The 20,223-nt window shown below is 38.6% G+C and overlaps 1 protein-coding gene across 1 annotated transcript in view; it reads right to left on the bottom strand.

Moving 5' to 3' along the window:
- LOC108697560 (protein dispatched homolog 3) overlaps window positions 1–20,223 on the bottom strand; it is a 102,039-nt gene that overhangs the window by 41,363 nt on the left and 40,453 nt on the right. The window contains exons 9-10 of the mRNA XM_018227707.2: window positions 17,311–17,466; window positions 15,557–15,718 (exon numbers count right to left, since the gene is read on the bottom strand). Coding sequence (XP_018083196.1) covers window positions 15,557–15,718; window positions 17,311–17,466 — 318 coding nt within the window. The remainder of the gene's footprint in view (window positions 1–15,556; window positions 15,719–17,310; window positions 17,467–20,223) is intronic.

The following is a 20,223-nucleotide window of genomic DNA, read 5'->3' as shown; positions in this document are numbered from 1 at the left end:
CCATCTTCAAATGCCTGCACTGGGCAGGCCTTGGCCCTACTTTTATACGTTCTGTACAAAGTCTATATACGCATCCACAGGCTCGTATCCGTATTAATGGGTCATTGTCGGATTCTTTTGGGATTAACAATGGAACGAGGCAGGGATGTCCGTTGTCCCCCCTGTTATTTATCCTTACGCTAGAGCCGTTCTTGCAGCAGATTCGACAATATCAAAGCATAAGGGGAGTAGAAATTCATGGCCGTTTTCATAAGACCGCAGCATACGCTGATGACATGTTATTCTTCGTTACGAATCCGAGAACTACTCTTCCAGCAATCTTGCAGGAATTTGATGAATACGGGACTTTAAGTGATTTGAAAATCAATCTTCAGAAATCTAGCTTTCTTAATGTATCACTACCACAGTCAGAAGTGCAATATGTTCGACAATCTTGTACATTTGCGATTGAGCCCAGCTCTTTCATCTATCTTGGACTTAAGATATCAGCGAATACAGCAGAGGGGGTATCTCTGAATATTCTCCCACTTCTTCAAAAAGTGAAATCCGATTTACATGATTGGGACAAACCGGGATTTTCATGGTTTGGACGTATTAGCGTTGTAAAAATGAATGTTCTCCCGCGCTTCCTTTATTTATTTCAAACGATCCCGTTCCGAATTCCTAAATCGTTTTTTACTGAACTACACTCTATTATTTCGCAATACATTTGGAAACGTCAGAAAGCCAGACAGAAATTTGCTCACATCACCCAGCCTAAAGAAACTGGAGGCTTAAGTGTACCTGATTTTTGGGCCTATCATAAGGCCACAGTTCTACAGAGAATGCTTGACCTACAGAAATCTCAGACTGCTAAATTATGGACTGAAGTTGCTCAGGATGATTTTGAGGTACCACTGGATACTTATATATGGTTGCCCAAAAGCTGTCGTTCTGTATACTATAAGCTAGAACCGATTGTGCAGGAGATCATCTACACATGGGATGCACTTAAATACAAAAAGCAACTTTTAAATGAGCATTCTAGACTTACCCCATTATTACATAACAAAGACTTTGCCCCCGGTTTGCAACCCACTCATTTTAACAAATGGACTTCCACAAACACGCTTTGGGCTTACCAATTGCTCAACGGACGCTCCATTAAACCTATGGCGGATATACTACCACCAGAAGTCATAAATGCAATCGAAAGTTTACGCCTCTGCCAAATCCAACATTTTTTGCATAGAAAAAGAATCATTGATGATACCGGACCGGATGATACATTATTTGAACAGATGTTCACTACTTCAGACCGTACCTCTCATGAAATAGCCAAAATATACAAATTGTTATTAGGCAGCGCTCATTTGCCCATGAACAACTATAAAAAGAAATGGGAGACGGAATTACATTGCACTTTTACTGATGAGGAATGGGAGTTGATTGTCATAAAGTCGTACAAATCCTCTAGATGCGCTAGGATGTTAGAAAATAATTTCAAAATTTTATCTCATTGGTATAGAGTACCTCATATGCTTTCCAAAATATTTCCAACTGTCTCGGATGTCTGCTGGAGATGTGGCCAGCCTACTGGAACTCTTACACACATTTTATGGCATTGCCCTAAAATACAAACGTTTTGGAATCAGATTAAACAGATACTGCCTAGATTTACTGATTTGGATATACCGGATTCGGCACAATTTTTTCTACTGCATCACAACGAGATGTCTGCCACAAGATATAAAAATTCACTTCTCTCAACTTTTTTTTTTTTTTTTTTTAAAGGTTAATTTTTATTGAATTTTAACAACATAAAATCAGAAAGAAGAAAAGCAAGTAAGAAGAAAAGAAGGGAAAAGTGGGGAGAAGAGGTATGGCTGAAAAAGCAACTATCAATGGTTGGTCAAGGTGGCTGGCGAGTCGAGCCAAGGGTTCCAAATATTCTCAAACTTCTTTGGGCATCCTCGTGCCAAGTATGTAAGCTTGTACAGTTCCAGTTGCGAATTAACCAGTCCAATCCATCTACTCAGAGATGGTGGCGATGGGCCCATCCAGTGCAGGGCAATGACTTTCTTTGCGTAAAAGAAGAGCAACCGCATCAGGCATCTAGTGTTTACTCTGGGTATCACGGAGTCAAGGAGCCCCAGAAGACATGTAGCAGGGTTAAGTATCTGGGGAAGGTCCAGTTCGGTAGCCATGAAGCTCAAAATTGCCTTCCAATATCGGAGTATAACTGGGCAATCCCACATTAGATGTATGAAATTAGCTACAGGAGCACCACATCTCGGACAGCTGGGTGAAGCTACTTTTCCCATAGTAAATAGTTTCTGAGGGGTGAGGTACGTTTGATGAACTATCTTAAACTGTATAAGCCTGTCTCTTACACTTACTAAAGGGATATATAGATTGTCTATAATTTCTTCCCAATCATCCGGGTCGACATGAACCCCACTACTCTCCCACTTATACTTCACTCTGGGTCGGGGATCATATCTATTAGAGATTAAGTGCCTATATGCATTGGATAGAAGCTTGACCTTAGCGGGTTGAGATATCAATTTTTCCATCCCTGCGTATTGCAGGAGGAGAGGAGGGGTTGGCACTTCTCTCAACTTTAGTGACTGTTGCTAAAATGCTGATACCTTTCCACTGGAAATCGACGACAATTCCTACACTTAAGGACTGGGCACTCAAGGTAAATGAGATTTATCAGTTTGAACGTTATAAGTCAGATAGCAGTCAACCAAAGCAGCAGAAGAATTTAGCTCTTAAATGGTTTTATTGGGTGCAATTTTCCGAATCCCCAGAATATGCTGCTCTAATATCGTGATTCAATTGTCGGTACCACGGACGTACCAAAGAGACCCCTGGCATCCAATTAGACATTCATTCATTCACACACCTGCTCATTCTTGCTTTCATATATCCACATTCATATTGCTGTTTACATTGTTAAGTGGAACACACTCACTTCTCTCTTCTTCAAAATACCGGTAAAACTGAAATTTGCCTGCCCATTTCAGTTAGTTAGTCAGTTAGCTACTTTGTTAGTATGTTTTCTTTTTCATTTTTCTATTTTGTTTTACTTTTTATTCTACTATATATGTATATGCTACCGACTTGCATTTGATACCAATTGAACAGGCATTAAAAATGACAGATTGGGCCTGTACATTGTTGTTCGTGCATTACCGATTTGGGATAAATGCTGTTTTTCTTTACAATGGTAGTATCTTACTTATGTATGTCTGGTGTTGCATATAAAACTAAAATAAAGAATTTATAAAAAAAAATATTCATTGCTAGGACGCCAGAATCTAGTAAAAATTTAACTTTGCAAAATGTAAGGTCCATTTTTTTTGTATATTTGAAGCAAGATTTGCCAAATCATTTGTATCTGTATAAAGGTTTACTTTAATTGACCTCAAAGTGCACCCACACCTCTCTATAGAAATCTGGTCTTTTGATGCAAATTTAAAGAGGTTGAGAAGAGAGAAAATTGTGCTGTAGGCCACCAGAACTATCAACAAATTATATCCTGGTGGTATGAATGCAATAAAAGGAAGAGAGCTTAGAAAACCTTCCAACCTCATGTTCACAGCTTCTTTTGTCAAATTTAACTGATGTAAGTACAGAATAAGTTCTTGCTTCTAGCCACATCTATGATCTGAAGTGGATTATTAAGAAGGAAAAAGTAGAATCTCATACAGAAATCCATATATGAAAAATTAGAGCATAACAGTTAGACAAAAGATTTCACATCTTCCACAATTGATAATGTCACACAAAAATAAATTAGTCTGTGGGGGTTATTAAAACTAATTTTGTACTCATATTTTACCAGAAACAAACTTGACCTAGCTCCTATCCACAATTTGGCTAATTTACTAATAATTAAACCTGAAAATTTGAGTTTTTACAAATAGCTCAAATCTTTCGAGTCTTAAATAGCTTGAATGTTTTGTGTTTATGGGCTTAAAACCCTCAAATACTTTAAATGTATTTCGTTTTTGATTGAAAACCAGTGTCACATACCACAAACCACCCAAAAATCGTGAAGGCAAAAAAAATCTTCAAATGATTAAAAGGACCTCTGGCATTCACATTTACATGGATTCAACATATTTTAGCTGTATTAGTATTTTTGGATTCAGATTTTTTGCTTCTTTGGGGCCTATTAAATCTCGAAAAATGCATTTTTTTTGTGAAGAAAAATAGAATTTTTGGAGAAAAACAAAACTCAACCTTTAATGAATAGACCCTTGCATGTTGTTGAATTTACTTCTAGATTTCCATGCTTGATGAATTAAATATTTCATTAAAATTAGTGTTAACAAGGCAGCAGTACAACTGTGCCACCCTGAAATACTAGAAAAACTGTTGTGGTACATTAATTGGTCACATTTAGTGGGTCGGACAATGCCCTTGAGTATCATTTTAGGTGATTTTTTCATTTATTAAAGGGGATCAGTATTAGATTTAAAGTACTTTGCTCATTTGATTTATTTCTAAAACCAAACTAAATCAAGTAGGTCTTGAAAGTCACTTAATGGATTATGATCCAATATATCTATATCTTTTTTTTCTTGAAGATATGTTAGAGCTAACACAAATACTGTAAATGACTCCAGCACTGACAAAATCTAACAAAATAACTGTCTTTGCCACAAACCCTGCATGTAGAGAGAGAGAGAGAGAGAGAGAGAGAGAGAGAGAGAGAGAGAGAATTTAAGGGATTTTAAAAGAGTGAGCTCTAAAACAACTTCTAGGCTAAAGGAGCCCCCCAAAACTCTGTATTAGACCTAACCAAAATTAGACTTCCAACTCCTGCATCAAGAGAGACAGATGCTGAAATGTGAACAGTGGAAATAAACTTAATTATTTCATAAAAGGTCAGAATTTTTTTATTGATTATATATTTATAAAATGTCTTATTTCAGTATGATCAAGCTTATGTTAAATTTTTGGTTTCACAATAGTTCTCCTTTAAATAGTTATTGATATGTATAGGTATATACCAATTTGATAATATTCTTTTATAGGTCACATATTAGGATGTCACAATTTTCTTTTGAAGCTAATAAAACCCCTTTAAGCATGCTTTGTCAAGTGACAAAATAATGTCAAGTCTCTGCAACACTTTGGCAACAACAGAACTTGAGAGAAATCTGTTAGCAGCTGGCAGCTGTTTCACTGTAGAAGATATAATAATGCATATAAAAGGTACCATCTGGATAACAGATTGACTGAGATTGACTGAGAAGGGCAAAAATAAGATTATTATTTATCTATACTTTATGCATTTATATACATTTGCAGGCTTGAGTGATGATAAATCAGAAATTGAACCTAGCTTTATTAAAGAATGCAGGACTGGTGCTATTATTAACACATGTATACAGTGGTTACATAGTACATCATGTTGCACAATAGATAGGTGTATGCATCAGATACCATACAAATATTGACTGATACAGAAGCTAAAGAGAGAATGGCTCAATAGGACTTACAGATGGAGCCAGAATAGATTGTACGTTTGACGCGCTGTAACGGATCAAGATAAATGCGCTGTTCGCACTAAGCGCAGGGAAACGCACAGTCCCAGCGTATAGAAAGGATTGCTCTTAAATTTTAAATAGGTGCAGTTCAAGCAATGGACACCAGGTGGCGCCTGAGCTATTAGAAGCCCCATAAGCAGCACCTATAGTGTAGTGGTTAAGGTGTAGGTCTAGGAAATAGAGGGAAATAGAGGGTTATTAGTTTGAATCTGCCCACCATTATTTTTTTTTTTTTAATAAGCGTTATATTATTTGTTTTTGCTACAAAAAGGCAGAGATCATTTCAGAAAGGATCTCTTGAGGGGAAGAAACAGGGCTTCTGCGGGGAAAGTACCTTTACTCTCCTCTTCCTGAGCTGAAATATTTGACTGTAGACAGCAGAGTGATTTGCAATCACCCTTTTTAGTGATTGAAGTTTTAGGCTTAAGCTTGACATTCTTAGCTAAATGGGTAGCAGTTTCTTATAAGGTAGAAGAGCTAAATTAAGTAGTGACCACAGTCCCCCTTTCCCTTGTGTGCATTTGTTTTTTGTTTTTTTTTGGGTTCTGTAGCAGCCTGACCAGTGTCTTATATAAAGTGATTCAGCTTTACTCTTGTTCTAAGAAATGGCTCAGTTGGCTAATGCTCTGTTTTATGATACAAAAGGTTGGTGGATCGATTCCCATTTTAGCAGTTTTATAGTCATTAGATTTTTTTTTTTTTTTTCAATTGTAGTGGCAGTTTTGAGTCTTTTAAGGGCTCTTACTCACGAGCGTTTCTTCATGCGCTCCCCTGCGCTCCGTTTGGCTGCGTTCAGCCGCAGGGGAGCGCAGGTCTAGACGCTGTTAATATTTTTCTATGTGCCTGTACTCACACAGGCGCATGTAAGCGCTGAACCATTGAAAAACGCAGAAAAATGCAGCATGCTGCATTTTTCCTGCGTTCAGCGCTTACATGCGCCTGTGTCAGTACAGGCACATAGAAAGACATTAGCAGCGTCTAGACCTGCGCTCCCCTGCGGCTGAACGCAGCCAAACGGAGCGCAGGGGAGCGCATGAAGAAACGCTCGTCTGTAAGAGCCCTAACTGTGATATGGAGTGGGTAAAAACGGTCAGCAACTTCTATTAATAATATTTTACTACATTGATGTATTCAGTTTTTGGGGGGACACAGCCAAATAAATGGAAACAAAAATCAATGGGCTTTTGTGCCAATAATTCTAGGCATTAGTAATTTGCATAGTACTGTATTAATACTTGTTTGAGTACTTTACCCCCTATAAAAACAAATAATAATTATAAAAACAAATACATACATCAATGTTTTATAGCAATATTTATTTATTTATTTATTTATTTATTTATTTATTTATTTATTTTATTTATTTTACTTTTTAATAGCTGTGTGTATTAGCCTAAAAGAAATGTTTTCAGCACATGCAATAGATCAGAGGCTTCATAGCCCTGTGGTTAAGTGACTGGACTTTGAAGATGAAGGTCATGGGTTCAATTCCTCTATTTTCTTTTCCCCCTTCACAATCATGATTTTTTTTTTTTTTTGGTGTGTGGGACACTGCTAAATGAATGGAAATAAATGAATGGGAGTTGTGATAATAATTATCTTATAAAATGATAAGCCTAAATATGACAATGATTTTTTTTTTATGTTATTTTACTATTAGCCTTGAAAAAATGTTTTCAGCCATAACAGCCAAAAGGCTTCATAGCATTGGGGTTAGCTCACTGAGCTTTGACACACAAGGTCATAGGTTCTAGTCTTGCATTTTTTAAAAAAAAAAATTTGTACTGTTAAATGTTCCACAGACAGCTGCAGCAACCTGCGCTACTAAAGACACAAGAGACTCAGAGAGGGGCCCCGGTCATAACTAACTAGGATTGCAGACACCTGTAGCGCAAAGTAATTAGGGACCCGGCTTACCGGGAACTAGTGTTGCCACCTGCCCGGTATTTTACTGGCCTGGCCGGTACATTTCATGGCTGATCCCAATGTTATTAATAGGGAAAAAAATTAAATATATAAGGGGGAGGCGGCCGACATTGATCCTCTGCTCCCCCACCACCTTCACTACCAGGGCTTCCTCCAGAAATCACTGACAAGGGAGAGAGATTTCAAATCAGCGGCCTCGTTCTTCACAGACTCGCAAGACTCTTCTTCACGGACTTAGACCCACTAGAACGATCTCCGGAGTCGCTGGAGTCACATTTCCACTGTGCCAGTGCTACGTGCTTCTTACCAAGGACCACAGCTCCTTCACACACTGTCACGATATATGGGATAGAGCCAGGGAGGAGAAATCCAGCGCCAAACGATTGATCGTCGCCATTTCTGAAGAGGACAGGAAGTGGAGTTTCAAGTTATTTATTAATAAAGGATTTGCGATTTTAAACTTTAATTTGTGTTTGTGGGTTTTTTTGCCGTATACTAACAAATTTTTTTTAAAAAATTTTGATGTTACTTGTCCTTTAACACAGGGGTCCCTGAACTTTTTTGGACCGGGGCCGGATGCAAAATTTTTTTTCGAGGACCAGGGGGTGGGGTGGGATTGGGGTCAGCGGGGTCAGGTTGTGGGGGTCAGCAACATAGTTGGATGCGCTGGCGTCCAATTCGGGGCGCGTCGGCATCCAATTCGACGCACTGGGTTCAGTGTCCACAGGCTGCTTCTGGGCTGCAGCCCGACAATTGGGGAACCCTGCTTTAACAGACCTTCCCCCAAACAAAAGTCCTACATATGTGAACACTGTAATATAAACAAACCCTGGTGCTTTTTAAATGCAAATGAGATGAGGGCATGTAATTAGTACAAAGCTCCTAGACTCAGTAACTGGAATGCACAATTAAACAATGAGGCAGGAGTGGGGGTTGGGTGTGCTGTACTATACCATGTGCTAAGTAGGGAATTGTCAGACCATTCAAATTAATTTACAATGCCTTCAATTCTTTGAGCAGAGATTCACCTGAGATCACTAAGGGCTCATACAGAGAAGCAGGTTTAAGCTGTATAACAGAGCATTCTGTCCCAGTGGCTGCACAGATCCTATCTGATCCCCATTGTAAGCAGCAGTCCTGTCCTGCTTTATGGCAGCTGAGATTCTATCAATCTGTATAACAGAGCATTCTGTTCCAGTGGGGTGGGGGGCATTACTATGCACATATGCTCATGTTATTGGTGGGGGATGGGGTGCCTATATATTATTTACCTACCAGCTGACATATTTGCAGGCCCCCACGAGACTGAAAAAAGCAGGCTAATGAGGGATGTCACCGAGTAGGCCGGGACTGGCAATCTGTAGGTTCTGACAAATGCCAGAGTCCTGACCAGATACTACAAAAAAGCAAAGCATTGCGTCTGCATGCGACAGTCGCGTCGCGTCGGAACAACGCTGCGACACGATGCGATGTGACAATTCTATCTATAACCTTATTTTTGACGCATGCATCAAATTGCATGCGTTTTGACGCAGCGCGTATTATTGATGTTACAATGGAGTTCAAAAAGTAAACCCTCATCTATATTTAAGGTTTGATTTTTTGTAGTATCTGGTCAGGACTGGGAGTCAAAATAGGCCCAAACATTACCCAACCAGCCCACTAAAGAGTGACTTTCTATAGCTTGTTAGAGAAGCCCTCCTCTGGCATTTGTCAGAACCTACAGATTGCCAGTCCGGCCTACTCGGTGACATCCCTCATTAGCCTGCTTTTTCAGTCTAGTGGGGGCCTGCAAATATGTCAGCTGGTAGGTAAATAATATATAGGCACCCCATCCCCCACCAATAACATGATCATATGTGCATAGTAATGCCCCCCACCCCACTGGAACAGAATGCTCTGTTATACAGATTGATAGAATCTCAGCTGCCATAAAACAGGACAGGACTGCTGCTTACAATGGGGATCAGATAGGATCTGTGCAGCCACTGGGACAGAATGCTCTGTTATACAGCTTAAACCTGCTTCTCTGTATGAGCCCTTAGTGATCTCAGGTGAATCTCTGCTCAAAGAATTGAAGGCATTGTAAATTAATTTGAATGGTCTGACAATTCCCTACTTAGCACATGGTATAGTACAGCACACCCAACCCCCACTCCTGCCTCATTGTTTAATTGTGCATTCCAGTTACTGAGTCTAGGAGCTTTGTACTAATTACATGCCCTCATCTCATTTGCATTTAAAAAGCACCAGGGTTTGTTTATATTACAGTGTTCACATATGTAGGACTTTTGTTGGGGGGAAGGTCTGTTAAAGCAGGGTTCCCCAATTGTCGGGCTGCAGCCCAGAAGCAGCCTGTGGACACTGAACCCAGTGCGTCGAATTGGATGCCGACGCGCCCCGAATTGGACGCCAGCGCATCCAACTATGTTGCTGACCCCCACAACCTGACCCCGCTGACCCCAATCCCACCCCACCCCCTGGTCCTCGAAAAAAAATTTTGCATCCGGCCCCGGTCCAAAAAAGTTCAGGGACCCCTGTGTTAAAGGACAAGTAACATCAAAATTTTTTAAAAAAAATTTGTTAGTATACGGCAAAAAAAACCACAAACACAAATTAAAGTTTAAAATCGCAAATCCTTTATTAATAAATAACTTGAAACTCCACTTTCTGTCCTCTTCAGAAAGGGCGACGATCAATCGTTTGGCGCTGGATTTCTCCTCCCTGGCTCTATCCCATATATCGTGACAGTGTGTGAAGGAGCTGTGGTCCTTGGTAAGAAGCACGTAGCACTGGCACAGTGGAAATGTGACTCCAGCGACTCCGGAGATCGTTCTAGTGGGTCTAAGTCCGTGAAGAAGAGTCTTGCGAGTCTGTGAAGAACGAGGCCGCTGATTTGAAATCTCTCTCCCTTGTCAGTGATTTCTGGAGGAAGCCCTGGTAGTGAAGGTGGTGGGGGGAGCAGAGGATCAATGTCGGCCGCCTCCCCCTTATATATTTAATTTTTTTCCCTATTAATAACATTGGGATCAGCCATGAAATGTACCGGCCAGGCCAGTAAAATACCGGGCAGGTGGCAACACTAGTTCCCGGTAAGCCGGGTCCCTAATTACTTTGCGCTACAGGTGTCTGCAATCCTAGTTAGTTATGACGGGGCCCCTCTCTTGCAGGCCCGGACTGGCAATCTGTGGGTTCTGGCAAATTCCAGAGGGGCTGCTATAAGGTCCCATAGAAAGTCAGTATTTAGTGGCTGGTGGGGTCTGTTTGGGCCTCTGTGTAGGCTGGTTGGGCCTGTTTTACCTGAAATGCCAGGGCCTATTTTGGACTCTCAGTCCAGCCCTGCTCTCTTGTGTCTTTAGTAGCGCAGGTTGCTGCAGCTGTCTGTGGAACATTTAACAGTACAAATTTTTTTTTTAAAAAAAATGCAAGACTAGAACCTATGACCTTGTGTGTCAAAGCTCAGTGAGCTAACCCCAATGCTATGAAGCCTTTTGGCTGTTATGGCTGAAAACATTTTTTCAAGGCTAATAGTAAAATAACATAAAAAAAAAAATCATTGTCATATTTAGGCTTATCATTTTATAAGATAATTATTATCACAACTCCCATTCATTTATTTCCATTCATTTAGCAGTGTCCCACACACCAAAAAAAAAAAAAAAATCATGATTGTGAAGGGGGAAAAGAAAATAAAGGAATTGAACCCATGACTTTCAGCTTCAAAGTCCAGTCACTTAACCACAAGGCTATGAAGCCTCTGATCTATTATGTATGCTGAAAACGTTTCTTTTAGGCTAATACACACAGCTATTAAAAAGTAAAAAAATAAAATAAATATTGCTGTATTTAAGGTTCTATAAAACATTGATGTATGTATTTGTTTTTATAATTATTATTTGTTTTTATGGGGGGGGTAAAGTACTCAACCAAGTATTAATACAGTACCATGCAAATTACTAATGCCTAGAATTATGGTCACAAAAGCCCATTGATTTTTTTTCCATTTATGCTTTTTCCACACCTGTACCGCAGCAACAGCGAGAGGAGATCGGCCAGGCAACAACTGACAGAGGGGTCGGAGCACAAGAGCATGGTGTCCCCCAAGCACCAGCTTACCTGCAGTACTGCAGGTGGAAAGAGCTCTCGGCCCCCCATTCTTCTTGGAATCCGATCTGGGGGTTGCGGGGGGCTCTTGCTGTTATTGTTACCCATGTTGAAGTACTTATTCAGCCATTTAGCCATGATCGGCCGCTCTGGGTCCTGTAGGCAGGGCCGCCATTAGAAATCACGGGGCCCCGTACAACAAAAATTTTTGGGGCCCCTGGGCCCCGCCCACACTGACGACCAAGCTCCGCCCCATATCCCGCCCACATCGCAGTTAAAAGACCACACAGACATCAGCGCTAAAAAAGTAACCCCCCCCCCACACAAGTTGTAAAAAGCTATTGATGGTCAGGGCCCCCTTATAAAAATTAAAATTTTTTTTTTTTTAAAAACATTGGTGGCAGGGGCCCCCTGTTAAAAAAAACTTGGGGCCCCAACAAAAAAAAATGTAAAAAAACCTAAAAAATAAACAAACATTGGTGGCAGGGGCCCCCTTCTAAGTTAAAAACAAATTGGGGCCCCAAAAAAAAAATTTGAAAAAAAATTAATTTTTTTTTGAAAAAAAAAAAAAACATTGGCGGCAGGGGCCCCCTTATAAGTTAAAAACAAATTGGGGCCCCAAAAAAAAATTTGAAAAAAAATTAATTTTTTTTTGAAAAAAAAAAAAAACATTGGCGGCAGGGGCCCCCTTATAAGTTAAAAACAAATTGGGGCCCCAAAAAAAAAATTTGGAGAAAAAAAAATTTTTTTGAAAAAAAAAAAAATGGTGGAAGGGGCCCCCTTACAAGTTAAAAACAAATTGGGGCCCCAAAAAAAATTTAAAAAAAAAATAATTTTTTTTTGAAAAAAAAAAAAAACTGGTGGCAGGGGCCCCCTTACAAGTTAAAAAAATTTGGGGCCACCAAAAAGAAAATTAATTTTTTTTTAAAAAAAAACCCAAAAAAAAACAATGGTGGCAAGGGGCCCCTTACGAGTTAAAAAAAAAATTGGGGCCCCAAAAACAAAAGTTTTAAAAAAAAGATTGGTGGCAGGGGCCTATAGAATATTAAAATAATACATTGGTGGCCAGGGGATTAAAAAAAAAAAAAAAACACAAACTGGTGTTCAGTAGAATTGAACTCATGGCTTCAGTACTTCAACTTCGCCTCCTTTCGTGATTCGGGTCTTTTCACCGCTTCAGGACTTCGGCTTCGGCTGTTTTCGTGACTTCGGGTCTTTGCGCTGCTTCAGGACTTCGGCTTCGGCTGTTTTCGTGACTTCGGGTCTTTTCGGCGCTTTGTGACTTCGGGACTTCGGCTTTTTCCGTGACTTCGGGTCTTTTCGTCGCATCGGCTTCGGCTTTTCGGCACTTCCGCATTCGGCACTGAAGAGGCAAGACGTACGGCTCGGGCGCTCGTAAGGGGGGCCCGGATCTTCAAAAAAATGCAGCGCTGCCGGGCCCCCCTTCATGCCCGGGCCCGGTACGCTTGTCCCCCCTGTCCCCCCCTGATGGCGGCCCTGCCTGTAGGTGTGCAGCTGGGCAGCTACTGGCATTGTAGCGTGACTTCCTTCCTATAGGCTGTGTGATGTGACGGGAACAGCCAGGGAGCTGCGGGAAGGCTGTCCAGCCGAGTTTAATGAATGAAGCCGATAATGGTGATTGGCAAAGGCAGTGAAAATATCAAAAACATAAACCAGCAGTCAGGGGCTCATGTGGAGCTGCAGAGAACCCCCCCAACACATACCCAGATGTCAGGATATTTATCGTCCAGGGTGTACTGGGTCCAACAACAGGTGGCCCCAGCAGCTTTGGTCAGAGTGCTTTCAGCACACCTCCCAACATTTTATAAGTAAAAAGAGGGACAAAATTTTTTTCGCATGTAGCATGGCAAATTTTTTTTGACCACACCCATTTTGTGGCCACACCCCCTAATTACCATGTTCATTTTACAAAATTTGGCCTTATCTAAACTGTTACAATTACTTATTTTCTTAATTCAAAATTGTTACAAAGTATCTTAGTTGCACCTGTTAGCTGTACTGGCCTCTCTGCCAAAAGCCAATTAAGTTGGAAATGTTGTCTCTCTCTCTCTCTCTGGCAGGACATGGGGTGCATTTTATAAAGCAATGTTTATTCTGTTGCTGTGTATATCACAAATCCAATCTATAACAGGAGAATATTTTTTTTGTGCTGTCAGAAATATAAATATTATTTTTAACATGAATAAATCAACTGGTAGAATCTCTAATACATATACTGTGGAACATTTAACAGTACAAATTAAAAAAGAAAAGCAAGACTAGAACCTATGACCTTGTGTGTCAAAGCTCAGTGAGCTAACCCCAATGCTATGAAGCCTTTTGGCGGTTATGGCTGACGAAAACATTTTTCAAGGCTAATAGCATAATAAAATTAAAAAAAAATCATTGTCATATTTAGGCTTATTATTTTATAAGATAATTATTATCACAACTCCCATTCATTTATTTCAATTGATTTAGCAGTGTCCCACACACCAAAAAAAAAAAAATCATGATTGTGAAGGGGGAAAAGAAAATCTAGGATTTGAACCCATGACCTTCAGTTTCAAAGTTCAGTCACTTAACCACAAGGCTATGAAGCCTCTGATCTGGTGCATGTGCTGAAAACGTTTCTTTTAGGCTAATACATACAGCTATTAAAAAGTTAAAAAAAAAAAATAATAAATATTGCTGTATTTAAGGTTCTATAAAACATTGATGTATGTATTTGTTTTTATAATTATTATTTGTTTTTATAGGGGGGTAAAGTACTCAACCAAGTATTAATACAGTACTATGCTATTACTAATATTATGAATGCCTAGAATTATGGTCACATTATTATTTTTCCATTTATTTGTCTCCCACCCCCCACCAAAAAAATATTTTTTTTTAATGTTGGGACATGGTTCATTGCACTGAAAGTGACAACAGAATTTAACTTGGTTTGACTTTGGGGATTGAACACTAAACACACTGGTCAAAGGCAGGGACTTTACCCACTAAGCCACCATATGTAATGTGGCTTGTTATAACTAGCATTTGGTGACATCTAGTGGCCACAACTCTGTATTACATGCAGGTAAACGCGACGCATGAGATGAGACAACGTAGGATTTCGCATTAGCTGCGCTTATCTACCGTTACAGCGCGACAAATGTATAATCCATTCTGGCTCCATCTGTAACATCTCAAAAATGGAATCAAAAAGAATTTTATATCTGGTATTAGTAGTAGTATTAGTAGAGTTTTGTAAATTAAAGGGCAGATAGGGTAGATGACATATTTGCTATCTTCAAGTTGTGTTTTCTAGGAACACATTGCCACCATAGATGTTTTAAAAGGTGGAGGTCCATGAACTGTGGTATCAATCCTTAGGCTATCATCTGAAGGTAGGGGTTTCAGAAATAGTATAAGCCCTGTATTATGGAGATGAACAGCAAAAAAGCATGGCTGAAATATTGGTGGAGGAATAAGTTCTTAGAGCACTATTCAATTCAATCATTAACGTAGAGATAGAAATGGAAACAATGATACTTAATGGAAGGGCTGCAATGGTAAAAGGGTATTTAATGTTAAAATGCCTGAAAACTGTGTTTTTGTAAACCATTTCTACAATACAGTAGTGTTAAAGTGTTTTCTGGAACAGATCTTATATTTAAACTGAATAACATTTGATTAAAAACGGAAGGCCCCTGCTTTTAATCAGTTGAAGTAGAAAACCATAAACTGTGTAATGTTCTTCTTATTTCGAATTCTTGTATCACTTGTTTTATTCACATATGGTCACACAGTTATTCAATCATAGAGCAAAAACACACACTGCTGGCTGGCCACTGTCATTGTTTTCTGTTTTAATCCATTAACATTTTTTAGCACAGTAACAGCTGGGGAAAAATATGCATCAGGTAGGCAAGACATTATATGTGTTTTGCCAGAGTAAACAATGTATTTTTATATACCTTTTTATTGTCACTAACCTGAGCAAGTAATGCAGGATATTCCTTCTGCACTTAAGTTGTACTTCAGGTCCAGAAGCAACTGTATATTGGTTTCTGGTCTGAATAGAATAGGTGCCCTGCTGGCTGGATGAAGACGAGTGGCAAAAACTATAGAAAATATAAGTACTGCAACAAAACAACCTGTAAAATTATCAAATTAATTTAGGTAAGATAATTAGAAAAGTGTAAGGTTTAATAAAACAAATAAATAAAGTTTGGTCAGTAATAAAACAAGAAATGTTAGCGCCATTATGAACGCTTCAATGCCTATTTGCATCTTCTTTGCTGTACTGCCTCTTTTTAACTGAAAAATAATAGTGTTATATATGGTTATATGACTTTGCAAACTGCCTTCCTTGTATAAAGAAAATAACGTTATACACTAGGGGCACACTCAACAAGTTCCACAAGATTTATTAATATTTGACTTTGGCAATCCTTATGACCTCACATCAGTCACAGTTCTTAACACTTTCCTGACTACCATAAAAATGTGGAAAAGGTTTTAATGTTTTAATGAACAGATTTTTTTTTTTTTAAATCCTTTGAGGCCATGCTAAATGATCCAATTGTTTGAAAAATTAGTTTGTTCCAACAAAATTGTCCCAACAATTGACTGGACAAATGTAAACATTTTCATTGTGAAATGATGAAATCGGTCCATGGATGGTACAATCAGTCAAAGTAAGCAAACAAACAAATCAGTTAATATATGTTACATTTTGCAGCCTACATAACAAAGATACGTACGTATTGTTTATCATGGATGAGTGAATTGTTTGTTCAAACTATTGTTTCAATGATAAGATCATTAAAATTGTTTGCAGAGCAGTGACAAAATCTGCTTATGTATGGCCAGCTTTATAAACAGTAACGTTAATGCTCAAAAACCAACAAAAAATTTGAATAAATTTGCCCCAAAGTGTATTGTCACACATTTTGGGTTGGATAATAATCCATCATGAATACATGAGGCAGTGTTGTTGAATACATGAGTGCAGATACCTGAGATCGTTTAGCATGGGATGTAGCACACACAGTGCAAAAAATAGAGGACTGGACTTTTTTTGCCCCTTAAATCAATCCTTTTATTTTGATATATAGTAAAACATTTCTGGGGAGATAGTAAACAGCTGGAGCTCACATTTTTACCATATATGAGTTATTCATAAAAACTTTTCCAACAATTAGTTTTCTTGTTTAAAGTGTAATTGAGGGATATATATATATATATATATATATATATATATATATATATATATATATATATATATATATATATATATATATATATAGGCACCAGAGGGCACGTGCCTAGGGAGGCAGCCATCAGGTGTCTATATATTGAATGTAATATTTTTTAAGAAAAAAATGAATCTCCTCCACCAGAGACTTATTTTCTAAATCTGGCAGCAGAGCTGTGGGAGGTGAGGGGTACATGCACATTGTAGCACGTCAGTCATGGAAGTGACATCACACACAAAGGCTGTGATGTCATGTTCCATCTGTGTCAAGTGGATTTGGGGGGCAGACCTAGGGTGGCACTTAACCTAAATACACCACTGGTGCAACTGATCAATGTGTGAGTTCATTAAGGCTTTGTTAAGTGCCTTGTTCAAAATGTGCTAAATTTATTGGAATACATTCAAAGAATGTAGAGAGAGATGCTATAGTGTTTTTTCATATATAGCACATTACAGTGTATGTGTAATATAACATTATAAATGTCTTACCAATAGTGATATATCGACCTCTAGCTGTTGTCCACAGCACACTATGATGTAGAATGCTTTGCAGCCACCATATCACATGATCTCTTCTGTCCTTTTCAGTCTTTTGTTCCAAAGGCAGGACAGAAACCAACGGAACATCTTCAAATTCCAAAGTCACTGGATACAAAATGATAACAGTTCTATTAAGGTCACAGCAAAAATACAGAAGCAAGATATCCCCTCTTTCAGAAATGCCTTGAACACCTCATACGACAAACCTGCCCAACTGATTTCTAGCCAATTGTTGGACCCCATAAATGGGCCAATAAGTTACTGATGAGGTTTGGAGGGAACAAGTTGAAATTTTTATTAACCAGTGTATGGCCGCTTCAGGTCTGCATGTGAACAAGTCTCTTTCTCATCTAGGGTCGGACTAGGGGACCCGGAGCCACCACAGGGGCTGCTGTCCCAGGACCCCTCTGCCCTGCTGCTTTGTGCCGCGCATGAGCACATGTGATTTTGACCATTCACTAAGCACTAGCACATATCAATTGCACAGAGCAAAGTGTTCTTTGCACCATGTATCCTTTATTAGAACATCTAGCACAATCTGCAGTGTTCAGGGGCACAAGCTTTTTGGCTTTGAGTACACACAAGTAAGGGTAATTCATGTGGATATCCTGAAAGGAAAACTATAACCCCCAGAATGAATATTTCACTGACATTTGATCTATATATATATATATATATATATATATATATATATATATATATATATATATATATATATATATATATATATATATATATATATATATATATATATATATATTTATATATATAAGTATATATAAGTATGTGTGACTATTGCGATACTATTACATTGCCATATATTCTTTACTATTTGTATATTATGTTTTGATGATTTGTAAACACTTATTACACGGTTCCGGTAGTGGGAATGTTTTTCTTGGTACACCATTCTACCGGTTCGACAATTCACAATTAACGATAGGTCACGTTGGGTTCCCGCCACGAGGTGTATTTAAAAATGGTGTCTGCACTACTTGTTGCACTTTGATAAACGTTAGTCGCACAATAAAAATGCTTTTTATTTTATATTAAGACCTGTGAGTGTGCCTTCATTACGAGATTTCCATACAGCTAAGCAAAGGATCACATCCAGGCAACCAATACCTCCCTTTCGTGAGTGCCGGTAATAATCTGAATATAAATATATAATATATATCTGTCTATATATATATATATAATATATATTTGTCTACATATTTGTCTATATTTGTCTAATGGGCACTCAGCCCATTATCAATATATTTTATATTTAAGACATTTTCTGCATACTGCTACTGAAAAATGCCTTACCCTTTAAACAAAACAGGGATTATTTGTATTTAATATGTAAATGAATAACTCGCTTTATAAATGTAAATGAGCTGTTGCATGAGGCAGACTAGTCTCTTCAAGTATGCCACACTTTGGCCCTGTGACACACATGGTAATTAAAGTCCAGTTATCTGCCAGGGTCACTGGTCTAGCTGGGGGCACACAAAGAAAAATTTAGAATATACTGTTAGTATAGGGCTACTAATCCATCTGAAAGAATAGTTGTGATATAAACTAGGGTGAGATATTTGCTGCAAGGGCCAGTTCCAGCACATAGAGTGTATAGTATTGCTTGGGATTACATGGTTATGGACTCTTAAAATATCTATTATTAAACACTAGTCCTAGTTAACATTGGGGTTGGAAATATATATCATGCTTTGCATGAGCGTAAATACATGGGCTGCTTAGATACTTTTGCCAGTGCTGCTTTTTTCCTCCCAGTCCAGCCCTGGAGGGAGCAATACCAGAAAGTTATGGGGGGCTTTTGGTAGGGGGGTTAGTTCTCCTTTAACACGGGTTTGCAATCTTGCCCCAATAAAAATAGAGCTATATAAGATCATTATGCTTGTGTTGTGATTAGCAATCAGCTCACAAGTGTGCTACATGGTTTTTTAGAAGCAGTATAATCATCATTATTGAGCTGCAATCAATGTTACCGTAATTGTTTTTTTTTCTAGTATTAAACAGATGAAGATAAAATACAGTGGCCATATGTCATGTTGCTAACAATGTGCCATTTTTAATAATCAAAATCATGCTCTAGCATAGCACTGGAAGCAGTATTTTCTTCCATAGCTGTGCCAAAAAAAACAAAGGCCTTTTTGCAGAGGGTTGCACAATTATCTACCGCACAAGGATCACCACTTAAAGACTAATTTGGGATTAATTAATTAATTGCTTAGTTACTGTAATATAGTACAAGGCCAGAGTTGGCAGCTCATCTAACTGGCAGCCACTATTAAAGACAAATCAGTAGGGCTGCAGTAATATGTACACGTTTTATCCTTATTCGGGAAAAATTACAAAGAAAAATTAAATCTAGTTTTTTCAGTTTACAATATCACAGTCATGAAGTATAAGTATTTTATTTATCTACACAAATAACAAATCAACCCACTCAACAATACGTCCTCCATTTAATACAATAAAACCAGTGTGTATGGTGCTATCTTGCACTATATTATACAAGTATGTGCAGGTTTTACCAATACTGGGATAGACTGGAGTGGACTGAAGCCCTCAAAGGCACTTTCCCCCATGTGTAATAAGAAGCGCTAAGTTTGCCCAGGAGCAGCAAAGCATACTTTTTACTGCCCAGAAATGTTATAGATAAAGGCAAGTTTTTAAAAGAAGCTACTGTACTTGGAGTACTGTCACTTAGAGTACACCGCCCAGGAGCAGTGACCCATATGCTATTGAAAGCAGTATTTGCAATGTTGCAAAAGTCTTTTGGGGGAATGTAATATTGGTTGCTGATGCAAAAATCATTTGCTATTTGTTGTATATGTGAAAAAGTTAGGTTTACAC

The sequence above is a fragment of the Xenopus laevis genome, chromosome 7S (assembly GCF_017654675.1).
Source record: "Xenopus laevis strain J_2021 chromosome 7S, Xenopus_laevis_v10.1, whole genome shotgun sequence".
NCBI classification, from domain to species: Eukaryota; Metazoa; Chordata; class Amphibia; order Anura; family Pipidae; genus Xenopus; species Xenopus laevis.
This window is presented reverse-complemented; position numbering and strand designations above follow the sequence as displayed.